General features: G+C 30.7%; 2 protein-coding genes across 5 annotated transcripts in view; one reads left to right on the plus strand and one right to left on the minus strand.

The window, feature by feature from the left end:
- LOC135131448 (vacuolar fusion protein CCZ1 homolog) overlaps positions 1-19,922 on the minus strand; it is a 58,549-nt gene that overhangs the window by 26,889 nt on the left and 11,738 nt on the right. The window contains exon 8 of one of the 3 annotated variants that reach the window (XM_064059216.1): positions 13,354-13,418. The exons of 1 other annotated variant lie outside the window; for it this stretch is intronic. In XM_064059216.1, coding sequence (XP_063915286.1) covers positions 13,360-13,418 — 59 coding nt within the window. In that variant the 3' untranslated portion in view covers positions 13,354-13,359. Of the gene's footprint in view, positions 1-13,353; positions 13,419-13,476; positions 13,564-19,922 lie in introns of those variants that run through there. One more of the 3 variants, XM_064059214.1, reaches the window with a different exon arrangement.
- LOC135131446 (uncharacterized) lies at positions 42-19,922 on the plus strand. 2 transcript variants are annotated; one of them, XM_064059209.1, is made up of 7 exons: positions 42-215; positions 5,809-5,947; positions 6,027-6,119; positions 11,543-11,998; positions 12,187-12,517; positions 19,158-19,480; positions 19,537-19,922. In XM_064059209.1, exons 2-7 carry the CDS (start codon positions 5,813-5,815, stop codon positions 19,798-19,800), a joined length of 1,602 nt encoding a protein of 533 aa, XP_063915279.1. In that variant the 5' UTR covers positions 42-215; positions 5,809-5,812; the 3' UTR covers positions 19,801-19,922. The 2 variants fall into 2 exon arrangements, with proteins under 2 accessions (XP_063915279.1, XP_063915278.1); XM_064059208.1 differs by lacking the exons at positions 19,158-19,480; positions 19,537-19,922 and adding exons at positions 12,581-12,903; positions 12,960-13,345 and having other exon boundaries at positions 48-215.

The following is a 19,922-nucleotide window of genomic DNA, read 5'->3' on the forward strand; positions in this document are numbered from 1 at the left end:
CCTTTCCTCACTAACCCCAGCGAAACGCCCAGTGCTGAAGATATTCCTGTCACTGCTGGTAATAAATGAAAGCATTCGCAGTCGAGACGCCGAAGACGAAGAGTCGCAACGCTGTGTGAAAAAAAGTGATTTCTATTCGAGTTAATAATAATCGAAAGAAATCGTGTGTTAGCAGTTTCAAGAAGTTGAGAAGTTCGTTCGAATTAATTAATTTGGTGAGTTAGTAATTTTTTTGTAGGGTTTTTTACTTGTACTGAGTTAGAGACGCAGGGTTGAGGGACGCCATTCTAGAATCGAGACAAATTCTAGTAAAGTTTAAGTAGAGTTAGAGAATTTATTAACAATTGCATTTATATGCGTACCACGTGGGAACTGTTTGCCTGCAAAAATGATAAGAAACCGAATGACTAACGGCACATTCGGCCACGTTCGTGCCTTCCAGAACCTTCTATTTTTTTTAAGTGCGAAGAAAGTGCTTGCAACCAAGTTTGGTAGTTTTATGTTGGTTTAAACCGAAATAAGAAAGTTTTTTTCGACCATGACCCGGCGAAATGTGTCTAGACGCGAGATGTTATGCAGTTGTGTAATTTCACATCGCTTTTATCACTTCTGAGTCATTATTGATAGTATAGTAGTTCAACGCAGTAAGATTGTTTTTTTCAAACTTTGTAAAATTCTAGGGTAAGAACTCTTTCCGTCCGGTTTTTACCTGTTTCTAATCTTACCTAGAAAAACCCGGTATGCATGCGCCTGCATAATTTGTAGAATTGGGTTTCCAACAGCGCCGTAAATTATCAAGAGACCTTCATCCTTGACAACGATACTTTCTTACACAATATAGGTAAAATTCCACCTTCAGGGAAAACAGTAAAAACCAGTTCATTACTGTACACCAAACGCAATCAATTTTACCTACTTCGATTCAGCCAGTTTTAATGAAAGCATCAGTTTCGGTGATTTTAAGCAATTATGTAGTCCAATGAACCGAACAATTGGCTTCATCGTGATAATTTACAATACTTGTGATCAATAAATTTTAAACTCCGACAGAATTAGCAGTTTTATTTGGGTGGTATGCAATACGAATTTTGGAAATGGAACGCAGCCGATTTTTTTATCTAGAGCAAGAATTCTTAAGCCACGATTTATTTTTTTAGTGGCTATTTTTGTCGTAATGAGACATCCATTCCTCCCTGGAATTAATATCGATGTTTTTAATGCAAGTTTAATTAGTCCGATGGCTAAATTGCCACTCGACAATGATAATTGATAACACAACCCATCCATTATAACTGACGTAACGTCGATAAATCAAATTAAAAGTAGACCTCCCGATATATTTTTTTAAAATGTGCAATTTTTAAAGAAGGGGTTTTCATTGGAATTGAAAATGAGATCAAATAAATTAATAGCTATTTAACGAACGAGTTTGTTAATAAAGGCGATTAATAATCGAGATATTTTAACGCGCGAGGAACGAATTTTTATATTTTTTCTTTTTCTCAATTTGAAATTTTTCAGTTTTTGGATTTTTCAATTTTTTTTGTTTTCAATTTTTCGTTTCTTCAATTTTTGATTTGCAGGTTTTCTAGTTTTCATTGTAGATATGTAATAATAATTATAATTTTTATTAGAGTTGTTCACTTTTTCAATTTTTCGTTTTTGGAATTTTTTAATTTTTCGATCTTTGAACGTTAGTTTTTGAACTTTACATTTTTCGATTTAATTCGTTCTTTGATTCATTAATTTTTTCTCGATTTTTAGTTTTTCAATGTTTCTATTTTTCGTTCAGTTCTACAGTTTTGTCAAATAAATGTTATATAAATTAAAAAAAAGTAACAGTGTACCTATTGTTTATGAATCCGTGTTGAATTTTTATCTTCGACATCGAAATTTTTGTGGAAAAATAAAACAAAATTGAATTACAATTTGTCGATTTCTTGATTTCTCGATTTTTAGTTTGCTTAATTTTTCGATATTTCAGTTTTACAATTTTTCAATTTTTGCCTTTTTTAAATTTTCATTTTTACATTACTTAATTTCTCTATTAATCAATTCTTTGATTTTTCGATTTTTCCTCTTTCCAATTTATCGATTTTTGAAGTTTCCGTTGTTCCAATTTTGGGATTTTTCAATATCTCCAATTTTTTAATTTAAAATTTTTCACTTTTTTGATATTTCGATTTCTCGATGTTTCGATTTTTAAAATTTCTGATTTTTTGAATTTTGAATATTTTGATTTATCGTTTTTTTTTTAAGTTTAAATATGTATTTTAGTTTTAAATTTTCCGGTTTTTCGATTTCGGGCTATTTCGATTTCTCCATTTCTCGGATCTTTTGATGTCTCAATTTTTTAATTTCGATTTCTCGGCTTTTCCATTTTACAATTTTTTATTTCTTCAAGTTTTTCGATTATTAAAATTCTCCATTTTCCGATTTTATGTTTTGTTATGCTTATCTCCCGATTTTAACCTTTTTAATGTGTACTCCAATTTTTCGATTTTACATCTCGATTTTTCGTTTTTTCGATTTTAAAATGTTTTTACTTTTCGTTCTTTTTTTTCGATTTCTGGATTTTTCAAGTTTTCGATTTCTCAGTTTTTCAACATTTCTATTTTGAGAATGTCTTATATTTTTCAGTTTTGTGATATTTTCATTTTTCAACTTTTTAAATTTTTATTATATAATATACCGGAAATCGATTTTTGGGTTTTTCAATTTTTCGACTTTTCAGTTTTACGATTTTTCAATTTGTCGATTTTTTAGTTTTTCATTCTTCAGTTTTTCGGTTTTTCAAGTTTTCGAATTTTTAAATTTAAAATTTTTCAATTTTTCGATTTTATTTTTTTTTTACGTTCCGATTTCCCGAGTTTAATTTTTTTATGCTTTTCAATCTTGGGTTTTTCTAAATTTTCATTTTTCCATTTCTCGATTTTTCGACTTTTTAATTTTGTGTTTTTTTTTAATGTTAAATTTTTCGTTATTGTAATTTTTCTATTTTTTAAATTTTAGTTAATTAGATTTTTCGACATCTTGAATTCTCGATCTTTTTTCAGTTTGAATTCCTCGGTTTTTCGATTTTCCAAATTTCGATTTTTCAATCTTTCGACTTTTCAGTTTTGAAAATTTTCGATTTCTCGATTTTTCAGTATTTGGTTTTCCAACTTTTAGATGAACTCTAAAATTTGAGTTTGCAAATTTCACGAGTTTTCAGTTTTTAATTTCGTCAACTTTTCGATTTGCAATTTTTCGTGTGGGTTTTTAATTTTCTTTATTTTTTCAATTTTCGGCTTTCAATTTTCCGTTTATTTAATTTTTCATTTGCAGTTTTTCTAGTTTTCATTTTAATTGTGTAACACTTCTAATAATTATAATTTTTAAAGTTGTTCACTTTTTCAGTTTTTCGTTTTTGGAATTTTTCAATTTTTCGGTATTTGAATGTCACAGTTTTTGGACTTTACAGTTTTCAAGATTCTATAATTTTTCGATTTTCCAATTTTTCAATTCGAATGGTTTTTCTTCTTTCCCATTCTTCGATTCATTAATTTTTTTTAGATTTTTAAGTTTCTCGGTTTTTAGTTTTTCATTGTTTCAATTTTTCAGTTTTTCGAGTTTTTAACTTTCCGAATAAAAAAAATCGAAAAATTCTAAAATAGAAAAATTGTAAAACTGAAAAAGTACAAAATGAAAGCTTCGGAAAATAAAAAAATTGGAAATCAAGAACTTAAAAAATCAAAGATTGAAAATGTAAAAAATTGAATAAACAAAAAATTATAAAATCTAAAGAAACATTGAAAAAATAAAGGTAATGGAAAAATGAAAAATTGTGATATAAAATCAAGAAAATGAAAACTACATAATCGGGAAAATGAAAATATGGAAAATCTGAAAAATATAGAAATTGAAAAATTCCCAAAATTGCGATGTTGAAAAATTGAGATAGCCAAAAATTTAAAAATCGAGAAATCGAAAAATTTTTTTAATTGGAAAATTGAGATATGAGAAATCGAAAATTCCAAAAATGGAAAAATTGAAACACATTAAAAAATAAAAATCGGGAAATCGAAACATAAAGATTATAAAAGCGAAAATTTAAAATATACCGGGTGTTTCTTTTATTTGATACAACCCCTGTAAATTTTTTATTTTTAAAGATAAATCTGTAGTTCTTTGAGCAAATTTGTATCATTTTAAAAGATCTAGTGATGACAACAATTTTTCAATTGTTTTTCAAGCAACTAGATTTTGAAATAAACGGAAAATTTTGGAGATATTTTACTAAATAACTTTTTTATTATTGATTTTAGAATATTGGTTGCTTGTGATTTTTTGTAGTGAAAAAATCAATCTTTCCATTTATGAAAAAATATACCTAGTGTTCCATTAAAAAAAAATAAGTTGACGTCATTTCCGGTTCTACCGCCAGTGATAATAAAAATGTGTGCTTACCATCATATAAATCTTTGAGAATGATACAAATTTGGTTAAAGAACTACGGGTTTATCTTCAAGAATAAAAAAGTTACAGGGGTTGTATCAAATAAAAGCAACACCCTGTATACTAGAAAAATCTAAAATTATGAAAATCGAAAAACCAAGAAATCGAAATCGAAAACTTGAGCCTTCAAAAGATCGAGAAATCGAAATAGGTCGAAATCGGAAAATTCAAAATTGAAATATTTACTTAAAAAAAAAAATAAACGGAAAAATCGAAAAACTAAAAACATCGATAAACAAAAATATGAGAAACAGAACATTCCAAAAATCGAAAAATTTTAAAAATCGTAAAAACACATTCCATTCGATTTTCCGTTTTATCGATTTTGCAATTGTTTGTTTTTTCAATTTTTTCCAATTTTTTAATTTTCCGATTTTTCAATTTTTCGAAGTTTCTACTTTCCGAATAAACAAAATGGAAAAGTTGTAAAATATAAAAATTGTAAAATTGAAAATTCAAACTGAAAAAACGCAAAAGTATAAAAGGAACGCTTCGAGAAAACTAAAAACTTGAGAAATTGAAGAAACGGAAAATTCAAAAATCGAAAGATTACAAATTGAGAAACTTAAAGATCGAAAAATGGCGGTCGAAAACAGGAAAATTATTGTAAAATCTAAATATGTATTGAAATTTGGAAAATCGAGGAATTGAAAATGTGAAAAATTGAATAAACGAAAAATTGTGATATAAAATCCAGAAAATGAAAATTAAAAAATCGGAAAAATGATATAAAAAAATGAAGCACTTGAAACAACATCATTACGCCGAATATGTTCATTGCGCTACACATAACCTCAATTTAGTTCTTAATGATTCTGTTAAGAATGGATGACAACAACTTAACATTGAAATGAAAGAAAATGATAAGTGTGTTATAAAAAAACTTTAAAAAAGTTATGCCCCACCAGATGGTCATCGAGATTTGATTCTCTAATTGCCATTAGATATAATCTCTCAACAGTTATGAGCTGAAATTATTTTAACATCAAAAAAGAAAAGTGAAATAGATGAAGCTGTAGTCTTCGTAAAAAAAAATCGATTCATTTAAATTTGTTGCTCTATTAGTATTTCAATGCAAAATTTTAGAAAATGTTAATTTGGTCTCAAAAACTTTACAGAGTGGAAGTTAGCTACGCCACTGCTCCCGAATAAAAAAATATTCCGTTTTAAACCAGACAATCTCATTACAAATTAACTTCCACTTCCGACTACTATCGATTTGTCCGCCAATGCAACGTACTTGAGATTCTTGACCTCAGCCGGTTTTAACTTGAGGTCGTTTGTTATTTATACGCTTTTAATAAATTTCAGCAAAATGATGTCCCCATCGAGTGTCCAAGAAGATGCCAAACTTGACGCGATGCAACGCCAATGGCTGTCCAAACGAAGTCGGTCTTCGCTCTTTGACGATTTGGCCCCAGAGAGTGAACTGTTGGCGCTTCCAGTACCGGTAAGTCCGAGTGTTAAATAAAAAGACAATCAAAGATAGCGGTTTGTGTATGCAAATGACGTGAAAGCGCGATTTTCAGGCGCCGTGTGGTCCCGCTGCTAAGCCGCTGTTGAAGGTTCCGGAGGTCTCGAGCAAGGAAGAAGAGCTCGAGTACGCCTGGGGCTCTTTCCAAGTAAGTGTTGTTAGAAATATTGGAGCCGAAAATAGGTGACACTTTGGACCGTTGTTTACAGACTTTGCACTTTAATCATGCCTGGTGCCAAAATTAAATGTGTGCAAGCGTGTCGTAGTTGCAGTTGTATAAGGGGGCTATTATTGTATTGTTTACCGGTTGGTGTTTGAACTTGGCTCAGGCGAGGGTTTATTAGTTTCCGGTCCAACGTTTATGTAAAGAGCGGATTTATATGCACAAATATTTGTTATAGTGGGCGGATTTTTATGCACGAAATTGCTCGAAATATGCACAAATTTTGCTAAATATGATTAATTGATAAAACGTGCCATAAAAAATGATAAAGTCGAAAAATCAAGAACTGGAAAAATCGGAACTTCGAATCGAAAAATCGAATAGTCTAAAAATACAGAAATTGAAATATCTAGAAAAATCGACAACTCGAAAAATTAAAAGATCGTATATTCGGAAAATGAACAATTTAAAAATTGGAAAATCGAAGAATTCAAAAGTCAAAATATCGGAAAAACGAGAAGTTGGAATATTTGATAATTATAAAATCGAAAAAACCAAAAATCGAACGTTCCACATATTTAAAAATCGAATGACAAAAATCGGGGAATTGAAAAATCCAGAAATCGAAGAGTCGAACAATTCAAAAATTGAAGAAAAGTCGAAAAATCGAGAAATTCAAATATTTGAAAATTGTAAAATCGAAAATAGAAAACACCAAAAATCGAGAAACGGAAAAATCGAAGTCCTAAACAAAGAAATGGAAAAATAAAAAAACTGAGAACTGAAAAACCGAAATAGCAAAAAGGTGAAATGTCAAAAATCCATGTATCGAAAAGTTGGAAAATCGAAAAACTGAAATTTGTAATATCTAGGAAAATTGAGAAATTGGAAAATCAAAAACTGAAATGTCAAAAATTTGAAAAATCGAGAAATGGAAAATTCGGAGAAAATATTCAAAACTCCATAGATTAAAAAGTTTTTTTCTATTTCTCCATTTATCGTTTTTTTTTTTTTGTAAATTGAAATTTTTCAATGTTTCAGTTTCTAATTTACCAATTTTTCGATTTTGGGCTTTTCCGATTTTAGTTTTCGACTTTTGAGAGCTTCGATTTTTCTATTTTTCGATTTTACAATTCTTCCATGTTTCGATTTTTCAGTTCTTAATTTTTCCATTTTTCGACATTTCAGTTTTTTGATTTTTCAATTTGGGAATGTATTTATTTAATTCATTTGTTCAACGGGATACCCCTTAAGATATAATTAAATGGTATTTGAAACAGAAAGGGCCAGGACATGAAAATTAACAATAAACACAAAAATAAGTTAAAGTTAACTTATTCTTCAGTTTTCGATTTTTTAATTTTTCGATTTTTCAAATTTCTCGTTTCTCGACACTCAGTTATTCGATTTTAAAATTATTTGGACTTTTAGATGCCTCAGTTTTTCAACATCTCAACTTTGGGCATTTTTCCATTTCTGGATTTTTCGATTTCTTCTTTTATCGTTTGTTTTTTTAATTAAATTTTCAATTTTTATACTGTTGGATTTCCGAATTTTTAGATGTTTCGATTTTTCAATTTTTTGATTACCTAATTTTTCGAAATTTCAGTTTTGGGGTTTTACAATTTTTCGATTTTTTTATTTTTAACATTTTAAATTTTAGGTTTTTGGATTTCTTTGTTTTTTGATTTTTTAGATTTTTCGACTTCTCGATTTTTTTTTTAATTAAATTTGCAATTTTTCGGTTTTTATTTTTCGATTTTGGGCTATTCCGATTTCTCGAAGTTTTAATTTTTCGATTTTTCGACTTTTAGGGTTTTCGATTTTTACATTTTTGTATTTCAATTCAATTTAATATTCAAACTTAATAACTCGAAAAATGGGGGAATCGAAAAGCTGAAAAGTCAAAAAATCGAAAAACATTTCAACTTTAGACATTTTTCCATTTTTGTATTTTTCAATTTTTATACATTTTTCGATTTTCCAATTTTTTAGTTTTTAGATTTTTTAATTTCTCCTTTTATAGTGTGTTTTTTAATTAAATTTTGCAATTTTTCAATATTTAATTTTTCGATTTTTCGACTTTTAGGGTTTTCGATTTTTATATTTTTGGATTTCCGAGTTTTTAGATGTGCCGATTTTTCGGTTTTTTGATTTCCCGATTTTTCAACATCTCAGTTTTGGGGTTTTACAATTTCTTGATTTCTGAATTTTTCGATTTCTCGTTTTTTGATTTTTCAGTTTTTAGATTTTTCGACTTCTCGGTTTTTCGATTTTCCAATTTTTCGATCTTTCGATTTTTCAATTGTTTGATTTTTTAATTTAAAATTTTGATTTTTCAGTTTTTGCATTGTGCAATTTTTCGTTTTTTTTAAGTTTAATTCTTCTATTTTTCAGTTTTTAAATTTTTCTATTTTGGGCCCTTCAGTTTCTCGTTATCTCAATTTTTTTTAATTGTAATTTTCGACTTTGAATTTTTCAATTTTTAAATTTTCCAATTTTTCGACATTTCAGTTTTGGGATTTTTTAATTTTTAATTTATCAATTTTGGGCTAATTCGACTTCTCGGTTTTTTCAATTTTTCGTAATTTTTAATTTAACATCTTCCATTTTCTAATTGTTCAGTTTTAAAATTTTTCGATTTCTCCATTTATCGATTTTTTTTTGTAAATTTTTCAATTTCTAATTTTCCGATTTTGGGCTTTTCGATTTTACAATTCTTCGATGTTTCGATTTTTCAGTTTTTGAATTTCCCAATTTTTCGACATTCCAGTTTTGGGATTTTTCAATTTCTCGATTTTTCATTTTTTGATTTTTGTAAATTTTATATTTTGCGAGTTCTCGTTTCCTCGGTTTTTTCATTCTTCAGTTTTGGATTTTTAACATTTTCCTATTTTTAAATGTTTCGACTTTACGATTTTTCGAACTTTCGATTTCTCAATTTTTTAACATTTCAACTTTGGGAATTTTTCCTTCTGAATTTTTCAGTCGTTCGATATTTTAATTTTTAACATTTTTCGATTTTCCAGTTTTTCAGTTTTAAAATTTTTTGATTTCTGGTTTTATCGATTTTTTAAATTGAATTTTGCAATTTTTCAATTTTGGGCTATTTCGATTTCTCGAAGTTTTAATTTTTCAATTTTTCGACTTTTAAGGTTTTCGATTTTTGATATTTTTGGATTTCAATTCAAAATTCAAATTTCGAAAAGTTGAAAAATCGAGAAATTGAAAAATCGAGATGTCGAATAAAAATCAAGAAACTGAAATATCTAGAAAAATAATAACTCGAAAAACGAGAAATTGAAAAGCCGAAAAGTCAATAAATCCAAACATCGAAAAGTCGAAAAATCGAAAAAATGCAAAATTTGAGTCGAAATTTCGATATTCGAAAATTGAAATAACGAAAAATCGAATTATCAAAAAGTCCAAAAATCGAGAAATCAAAATTCGTAAAAAGTCGTAAATAATCGAATGGGAAAAATTGGGGAATCGAGAAATTGAAGTTGAAAAATCCGAATAATTCAAAAATATAAATAGAAATATTGAATAAGTATTCGAAATATCGAGAAATTCAAATATTTGAAAATTGTGAAATCGAATATGTATAGAAAGTACCAAAAATCGAGAAATTGAAAAATCGAAGTCCTAAACAAAGAAATGGAAAAATAAAAAAATTGAGAACTGAAAAAACCGAAATAACGAAAAGTTGAAATGTCAAAAATTCATGTATCGAAAACACCAAAAATTGAAAGGAAAAATCAAAAAATGGTAAAGTCGAAAAATCGAGAACAGGAAGTCAGGACTTCGAATCAAAAATTCGAAAAGTCGGAAAATGGAGATATCGAATAATCTAAAAATAAAAAAAACGAATATTGGAAAAATTGAGAAATTGGAAAATCGAAAAACTGAAATGTCAAAAATTTGAATCGAGAAATAAAAAATTTTAAAACTCAGAAAATCGAGAAATGAAAATTTGGAGAAAATATCCAAAACTCTATGGATTAAAAAGTTTATTTCGATTTCTCCATTTATCTTTTTTTTTTGTAAATTGAAATTTTCAATGTCTCAGATTTTCCGATTTTAGGCTTTTCCGATTTTAGTTTTCGACTTTTGAGAGTTTCGATTTTTCTATTTTTCGATTTTACAATTCCTCCATGTTTCAATTTTTCAATTTTTAATTTTTTCGACATTTCAATTTTCTGATTTTTCAATTTAGGAATGTATTTATTTAATTTATTTGTTCCATGGGATACCCCTTAAGATATAATTAAATGGTATTTGAAACAGAAAGACCCAGGAGATGAAAATTAACAATAAACACAAAAATAAGTAAAAGTTAACTTAAAAAAAAAAAAACAAAATAGAATTTCTCAATTTTTTGATTTTTTCGATTTTCCAATTTTTTTAGTTTTTAAATTTTTCGATTTCTCCTTTTATCGTTTGTTTTTTTAATTAAATTTTCAATGTTTCAGTTCGTAATTTTTCGATTTTTATACTGTTGGACTTCCGAATTTTTAGATGTTTCGATTTTTCAATTTTTTGATTTCTCAATTTTTCAATTTTTTTATTTTTAAGATTTTAAATTTTAGGTTTTTGGATTTCTCTGTTTTTTGATTTTTCAGTTTTTAGATTTTTCGACTTCTCGATTTTTCGATCTTTTAATTTTTCAATTTTTGGATTTTACAATTTTTCGTTTTTTTAAACGATTTTTTTGTATTTTAAAAATTTTCAATTTCTCAGTTTGTAATTTTCCGATTTTTCTATTTTGGGCTCTTCGATTTCTCGTTATCTCGATTTTTTTTTCGATTTTAATTTTCGACTTCTGAGTCTTTCAATTTTCATATTTTTCTATTTTACAATTCTTGGATATATCGAGTTTTTTTTTTCAGTTTCTAAATTTCCTAATTTTTCGCCATTTCAATTTTGGAATTTTTAAGTTTCTCAATTCTTCGATTTTTTTATTTTTTAAATTTAGATTTATCGATTTCTTGTTTCCTTTTTTTTTTAATTTTTCCCGTTTTATCGTATTTTTTTTTTTTTTTTATTAAATTTTGCAATTTATCGGTTTGAAATTGAGAATTCGAAAACTCGGACAATCGAGATGTTTAAAAATAAAAAATTGAAATATCTTGAAAAATCGATAACTCGAAAAATGGGAAAATCGAAAAGCTAAAATCGAATGATAAAAATTGGAATATCAAAGCTGAAAAATCCAAAAATCGAAAAGTCGAACAATTCAAAAATCGAAATATTGAAAAGTCGAAAAATCGAAAAATTCCTAGTTCTAAATCTAGAAATGGAAAAATAAATCTTGTTTATAGTACCGGAAATATTAAATGTGGGTTGAAAAAATGCAAATACAATCCGTTCTTTAAATTGCATACTAATAAAATTGTTGTTCCTTCTAGGACCAAGTCGTCCCCGAACCCACCGACCCATCCACCCCTCAACCCTCCTCCGTCACCCTCGACGCCTCAAAAATCGGCGACTTCCCCGCCGTCTACACCGTCTGCCCCCTCTCGCCCCACCAGATGCCCGTAATCGGCGTCTACGTCGACCCCCGCGTAATCCCCGGTTTCAAATACCGCGTGCGCCCCCTCCCGGCCATCGGCCAGCCCTCCACCACCCACAAGTGTCTCTTCAACGACTCTGCCCTCGTGCTCAAATCGATCGGTCGCGGCTACGCCCGCCGCTTCACCTTCGAAGCCACCACCAGCCTCAACAACAACAAGAACTACTTCTGGAGCGACAACCGGCCAGAAGGGTACGCCTTCGAGCTCGAACTCATCTCCCAAGGGGACAAATTCACCATCTTCGACGCCAACCGGGAGCCCCAAGGCACCGTGGAAGTGCTGCAAGTCGAGGTAAATATCACCACCTTCTGTTCTTTTTGATTTTCTTTTTGTTGCGCCATATTCGATATTTTGTTAGACGTCACATCCAGCAAGACACCGGAGCCATGTCATACCTTGTCACTAGCAACTGGGCGTAAGTCTTTGATCGAACGAATGAACTGTACGGGGACGTTTACTTATGATGCTCACTCTTTCAGGGACCTCAGTATGAAATTAGTAATATTTGCAGCAAACTAAATATTGAAAAGAGAGCCAATGTTAGGCTTACGGGTAAGGTAGAGTTTTACGAGACGGGGGTGGCGAAGCCGATGCCGCTGAGTGGAGTCGTTCTGGCCACTAAGTATAAGGGGAAGGCAGCAGCTGAGATTGTTAAGGTGTTGAACGTGGTGATACAGAGGCACAGGTACACGCTGCTGCCGGGTATACAGAAAGTACACAGAAGGGTGACCGTTAAAGGGACGGATATTAATGACGTGCCGACGCAGTACTCGATGCACGGGTTGGAGCACTACGAACTACCAGTTGTAGGTAAGTAAAATCGACCCAAACACTTTTTTTTTGTAATTATATTAATCAAATTTCATCGTCTAGGTACATACGTGGACCCAAGAGTCATCCCCGGGTTCCACTACAAAGTGCGACCAAACGACCGCAAAGACCACCTATTCGGGGGCAGAGCCCTCAAGCTAATCAGCATCGGAATGGGCTACGCGAAGCGCCTGACCTTCCAACCCGACTCTCTAGTCCACCCAGACAACTACCTCTGGTCCGACAACCACCCAGACGGCCTCGGTCTCGAAATCAAAGCCGTCCACCAAAACATGAAGTTCGTGATCAAATCAGGCGACCAAACTCTAGGAGAGGCGTCGGTGTTCAGAGCTGACAAGCCCCAAATCGAGGAAAAAATGGAAAAAGTACGTACAAACTACTAACGACTGCGCCACTTTAGTTCATCGTTTGTTCAATACAGGTTATGACCGCGTCCGGTAAATACGCCATCGAAAAATACGTGCACATCGACCTCATGTGTCACGTCAACATCGAAATCCCGGGTGGCTGCTGCGACGGTAGCGACGAGCGCCTGATGCGAGTCTACGGATTGGCCGTCATCCGCAAAGAACCCAATAGGAACGAAGCTCACGTGATAAGGGTCGAAAATGTGGGTCTCGACTCCCAGTTGAACGTCTTGTTTGCGCAGACGCACACAGAGCTCACTTTTTTCCCCAAGAATTGAACAGTGGAGATATTAAGCGTGACGTATTAGATGCAATGTGATTTTTCTAGGTTAGGTTTAAGTTATTTTTTATTTTGTACTAGAGATGTATACATTTACTTAATAAAGAGTTTTGTAATGAAGCGTTTACCTGTTGTTACAGTGGGTGGAAAAAGATTCCTTTTAGTTCGGTGTCGCACAATTTTTTTATTTCCTCTAAAAAAATTAAAATAGAGTTGGGGAAACTTGAATACTAAAAGTGGGATTTATAAACTTGCTGTTGACGTTGAAGGTCACGTTGTTGTCATTTACAAACTCCGTTGCCAAGAAGTTTCTTGTTGTCGAAATGGGTCTACACGTACTAAGAAGAAAAGACAAAATGTAAGCCCGCCCACCCGCCCTGTCTCAATTGTGATGATTTTTTTTATTCGTCGTGAGCCAAGGGGGCGGAGCTTAACTGCAAAATCCTTATTTCTCTACGAAAAATTTTGGGTAGAATTTATTCGGCAAAATAAATAGATATATTTTGATTAACAATTTACCATGCTTACAATAGCTTTAAAACGTCTGCAAGATTTCAAAATATTCAGTTTTGCAATTCTTGATTTAATCCAGAAAACAAACTGACTCTGTGATTAAATTTTTTGAGACACCCTGTATAAGCAAATCTAAAAAATAGTGGGTGGGCGGGGCTGGTACTTGCTACTATAAGACTAAACGATACTAAGAGTTGTCACTAGAATGAAGAGGGGGTGGGTGGGCGGGCCTACTGCTTGTTTATTCGATTTTAAAAATTTTTGGACCTTTGGAATTCTCAGTTTTTCAACATTTCAATTTCGGGAATTTTTCCATTTCTGAATTTTTCGATTGTTCGATATTTTAATTTTTCGCTTTTTTTTATTTCAGATTTTTGGATTTTTTACATTTTACATTTAGATTTTGGAATTTTTCAGTTTTTAATTTTTCGATTTTTCGACTTCTAGGGTTTTTGATTTTTATACTTTTGAAATTTAATTCAAAAATCAAACTTCGAAAAATCGAGAAATTGAAATATTTGATATTGTAAAATCGAAAATAAAAAACACCAAAAATCGAGAAATTGAAAATTTTAAATTGAACACCAAAATTGAAACGAAAAATCAAAAAATGGTAAAGTCGAAAAATTGAAAATTGGCGAAATCGAATAATCGAGAAATTTAAAAACTCAGAAAATCGAGATATCGAAAAGTCGAAAGATCAAGAAATTTGAAAAATCCAACAGTCGAAAAAGCGATAGCAAAAATCGCAACAATAAACACAAAAATAGATAAAAGTTAACCTTAAAAAAACAGAATTTCAAAATATTTGGATTTTTAAAATTTTGCGATTTCTCGTTTATCCGTTCTTTTTTATCCTTCACTTTTCGATTTTTTTAATTTTTCCATTTTTCGAACTTCCCATTTCTCGACACTCGGTTATTCGATTTTAAAATTTTTTGGACTTTCAGATTTCTCAATTTTTCCACATTTGGGAATTTTTCCATTTCTGGATTTTCGATTGTTCGATATTTTAATTTTTCGCTTTTTGAATTTCAGATTTTTGGAATTTTTGATGTTTCGATTTTTTACATTTTGCGATTTTCGATTTTCCAATTTTTCAGTTTTTAAATTTTTCGATTTCTCGTTTTACCGTTTTTTTTTTTAATTAAATTTAGCAATTTTTCAGTTTTTAATTTTTCGATTTTGGGCTATTTCGATTTCTCGAAGTTTTAATGTTTCGATTTTTCGACTTTCAGGGTTTTCGATTATTTATATTTTTGGATTTCAATTCAATTCAAAATTAAAACTTCGAAAAGTCGAAAGATCGAGAAATTGAAAAATTTAAATTGAACACCAAAATTTAAACGAAGAATCAAAAAATGGTAAAGTCGAAAATTGAATTGGCGGATCGGAACTTCGAACCGAAAATTCGAGAAATTGAAAATTCGAAAACTCGGAAAATCGAGACGTCGAATAAAAATCAAGAAATTGAAATATCTAGAAAAATAGATAAACGAGAAATTGAAAAGCCGAAAAGTCAATAAATCCAAACATCGAAAATTCGAAAACTCGAGAAATTGCAAAATTTGAGTCGAGAATTCGATATTCGAAGATTGAAATAACGAAAAATCGAATGGGAAAAATTGGGGAATCGAGAAATTGAAGTTGAAAAATCCAGAAATTGAAAAGCCGAATAATTCAAAAATATAAATAGAAATATTGAATATTCGAAAAATCGAGAAATTCAAATATTTGAAAATTGTGAAATCGAAACTAGAAAACACCAAAAATCGAGAAACTGAAAAATCGAAGTCCTAAATCTAGAAATTATAATATATTTCAAAGAAAAGTGTCCGAATTACAAAAGTTATACAAGGCACCACTGGTACGCCATATTTTTTCTACGTCGTTCCGCTCAGCTGTTCCTCTTCTCTCTGCGCCGGTCCACGCCAGCGGCGCCAGCATCACGGGGGCCGGTCCAGTGGCGGCCACGTGGCGGCAGCGATAACAAAATTGAAAAAAATAAATCAATCGAGCACTGAAAAACCGAAATATCGAAAACTTGAAATGTCGAAAATCGGGATATCGAAAAGCCGAAAAAGAAATTGAAAAATCGAAAACACCAAGAATTGAAACAAAAAATCAAAAAATGGTAAAGTCGAACAATTGGAAAATTCGAAAACTCGGAAAATTGAGGTATCGAATAATAAAAAAATCAAAAAATGGAAATATAAAAATCGACAACTCGAAAAATTGAAAACTGAGAAATTGGAAAGTCGAAAATCTGAAAAGTCAAAAAATCGAAGAAAAAAAATGCACATCCTCTAAGAAAAGAGAGGGCGGGTGGGCGGGGCTAGTACCTGTTAAGACTGATTTTGACAAATGACATATTCTCCAAAAAAAGTGAGGGTGGGTGGGCGGGGCTAGTACTTGCTTAGATAAGACTGACTTTAGCAAATGACTAACTCTCTAAGAAAACAGTGGGCGGGTGGGTGGGGCTAGTACTTGCTACTATAAGACTAAACAATACTAAGAGTTGTCATTAGAATGAAGAGGGGGTGGATGGATGGACCTACTGCTTGTTTATAAAAGACTCTAGGAAAAAGTTAAACTTAGCCCCGCCCACCCACCCGTTCTCTAATATGGATTTTGCAATTAAACTCCGCCCCTCTTTCTGACAACGAATAAAAAATTCATCAAAATCGAGAGAGGGGCGGGTGGGTGGGGCTTAATTATTATCTCCAAGATTTCAAAGCATTCGGTTTTATAGTTCCTGACTAAATCAATAAAATAAATTCACGCATTCATTAATTAATCTGAAATTTGAAAAATCGAAAAACTAAAATATCTATTAAAAAATTGAAGGATCGAAAAATTAAAAAATCCCAAAACTCAAATATTGAAAAATTGATAAAGCGATAAATCGAAAAATTCAAAGAGAAAAATCGAAAAGTCGAGAAGTCGAAAAATCTAGAAATCGAAATAGCCCTAAATCGAAAACTTCAAAAATTTACATTTTAAAAAAATCGGTCAACTAAAATTCGAAAAATCGAAATCTCGATAAATCGAAAAATTTTAGAACTGAAAAATCAAAAAAACGAGAAATCGAGATATCAAAAAAAAAACAAAACTGAAGAATTAAAAAATTGGAAAATCCTGAAACTCAAATTTCGAAACATTGAAAAACCCAAGAAAAATTGTGAAAAACTGAAAAATCGGGAAATTGAAGTCTAAATTTTCGAAAAATTGTCAAATCAAAAACCTGAAAAATTACGAAATCCAAATAGTCCAAAATCGAAAAATGGAAAAATTGAGAATTAAAAAAAAAGGGAAACAGTCGAAAAATTGAAAAATCCCAAAACTCAAATACCCAAAAATTGAAAAATCCATAAATAGAAAAATCTAAACATCAAAAAATTGGAAGATCCAAAAATATAAAAATCGAAAACTCAAAAAGTTGAAAATTAGAAAAATCGAAAAATCAAGAAATGGAGATATCGAAAAATCGGGAAATCGAAATGGCCAAAAACCGAAAACTTGAAAAATTTAAATTTAAAAAAAGAGGCAAAAGTTCTCGCTAAAAATCCAAAAATTTTAAAACTGAAAAATTTGAATATCAAATAGAAGAATTGAAAAATTGAAAAACCAAAGAAAAATTGCGAAAAACTGTAAAACTGAGAAATCGAAAAATCTAAATTTTCGAAAAATTGAAAAATCGAGAAATCAAGAAGTCGAAAAATTGGGAAATCCAAATAGTCCAAAATCGAAAAATCGAAATTGAGAACTAAAAAAAAGGAAAAAAATGGAAAATCTAAAAATCGGGAAACTGAACAAACGAAAAATTGAAAAACTGAAAAGTCAAAAAATATAAAAATCGAAAGTCTAAAAGTTGAAAAATCGAAAATTCGAAAAACCAAGATTTCGAAAAATTATAAAATTGAAACATCGGGAAATCGAAAAGTCGAGAAGTCGAAAAATCGAAATAGGTCAAAATCGAAAACTTGAAAAATTTTAATTCAAAAAACAGGCAAACGGAACATTGGAAAAATAGAGATCTCGATAAATCGAAAAATTTTAAAACTGAAAAATTTGAATATCAAATAGAAGAATTGAAAAATTTGAAAACCCAGGAAAAATTGCGAAAAACTGTAAAACCGAGGAATCGAAGCCTAAATTTTCGAAAAATTGAAAAATCAAAAACCTGAAAAATTATAAAACTGAAACATCGAAAACCGAAAAATCGAGAAATCAAGAAGTCGAAAAATTTGGAAATCCAAATAGTCTAAAATCGGGAAATGAAAAAATTGAAGAATTGAAAAATTGGAAAATCCCGAAAGTCAAATATCAAAAAATTGAAAAACTGAAGAAAAATCTGAAACACCGTAAAATCGAGAAATCAAGAAATCGAGAAACCGAAATATCAAAAAGTCGAAAAATCAAAAAGTGGGAAAATCAAAAAATCGAAAAAAGCAAAAGTTGAAAAATCGAAAAAATTGATGAATCGAGTAATTAAAAAATTGAAAATTAAGAACCGCCAAAAATAAAAAAAAATTGAAAAATCGTAAAACTGAAATGTCGGAAAGTTATTGAAAAATTGAAACATCGAGAAACAAAAAATTCGAAAAGACTAAAAATCGAAAACTTGAAAAATTGATATTTAAAAAAAAATCAGTTTTCGAAAAATCGGAAAAATTTAAAGTTGAAAAATAGAAAAACCGAAAAATAAATAAATGAAAACTAGAAATACCAAAAAATTTAAAATTTAAGAAATCGAAAAATTAAAATATAAAAATTGACGACTTGTTAAAAATTTGGAAAGTCGCAGATCTCAAATATCGAAAAATTTAAAAATCCAAGAAAAATTGCGAAACACTATGTAAAATCACGAAATCGAAATTTATAAAAATCGAAGAATTGAAACATCAAAAACCGGAAAAATTGTAAAACTGAAAAATTGAAAACCTGAAAAATCGAGAAATCAAGAAGTCAAGAGATCGAAATATCAAAGTCTAAAAATCAAGAACTGAGAAAATCGAAAATCGAAAAATGCAAAAGTCGAGAAATCGAAAATTTAGAAACGCCAAAAAATAAAAAGTCGAAAAATCGGTAAAATTACAACCGAAAAATGGAAAAACGAAAAATTAAAAATCGCAAAACTAAAATATTGAAAAATTGAAGCATTGGGAAATCAAAAATTCGAAAAGTCTAAAAATCTAGAAATCAAATAGCCTAAAACCGAAAAATCGAGAACCTGAAAACTTTCGATTTAAAAAAACAATCCAGTTTTCCAAAAATTGAAATCAGAAATAGAAAACAAATTAATTAAAAACGTAGAAAAACTGAAAAAAAAATTAAAAACCGAGATTAAAAAAAAATAAGTAAAATCAACCTAAACACTTTTTTTTTGTAATTATATTAATCAAATTTCATCGTCTAGGTACATACGTGGACCCTAGAGTCATCCCCGGGTTCCACTACAAAGTGCGACCAAACGACCGCAAAGACCACCTATTCGGGGGCAGAGCCCTCAAGCTCCTCAGCATCGGAATGGGCTACGCGAAGCGCCTGACCTTCCAACCTGACTCTCTAGTCCACCCAGACAACTACCTCTGGTCCGACAACCACCCAGACGGCCTCGGTCTCGAAATCAAAGCCGTCCACCAAAACATGAAGTTCGTGATCAAATCAGGCGACCAAACTCGAGGAGAGGCGTCGGTGTTCAGAGCTGACAAGCCCCAAATCGAGGAAAAAATGGAAAAAGTACGTACAAACTACTAACGACTGCGCCACTTTAGTTAATCGTTTGTTCAATACAGGTTATGACCGCGTCCGGTAAATACGCCATCGAAAAATACGTGCACATCGACCTCATGTGTCACGTCAACATCGAAATCCCGGGTGGCTGCTGCGACGGTAGCGACGAGCGCCTGATGCGAGTCTACGGATTGGCCGTCATCCGCAAAGAACCCAATAGGAACGAAGCTCACGTGATAAGGGTCGAAAATGTGGGTCTCGACTCTCAGTTGAACGTCTTGTTTGCGCAGACGCACACAGAGCTCACTTTTTTCCCCAAGAATTGAACAGTGGAGATATTAAGCGTGACGTATTAGATGCAATGTGATTTTTCTAGGTTAGGTTTAAGTTATTTTTTATTTTGTACTAGAGATGTATACATTTACTTAATAAAGAGTTTTGTAATGAA

The sequence above is a fragment of the Zophobas morio genome, unplaced genomic scaffold, assembly GCF_036711695.1.
Source record: "Zophobas morio isolate AGI-343-1 ecotype UQ-CSIRO unplaced genomic scaffold, CSIRO_AGI_Zmor_V1 ptg000020l, whole genome shotgun sequence".
NCBI classification, from domain to species: Eukaryota; Metazoa; Arthropoda; class Insecta; order Coleoptera; family Tenebrionidae; genus Zophobas; species Zophobas morio.

What these genes read in the sequence shown, in the direction of transcription:
- LOC135131446 (XM_064059209.1), top strand. Translation starts at nt 5,813, where the DNA reads ATGATGTCCCCATCGAGTGTCCAAGAAGATGCCAAACTTGACGCGATG. An exon ending in TGGAAGTGCTGCAAGTCGAG is followed by an intron (nt 11,999 to 12,186) that starts GTAAATATCACC and finishes TCACTCTTTCAG; the next exon opens with GGACCTCAGTATGAAATTAG. An exon ending in TCGAGGAAAAAATGGAAAAA is followed by an intron (nt 19,481 to 19,536) that starts GTACGTACAAAC and finishes TGTTCAATACAG; the next exon opens with GTTATGACCGCGTCCGGTAA.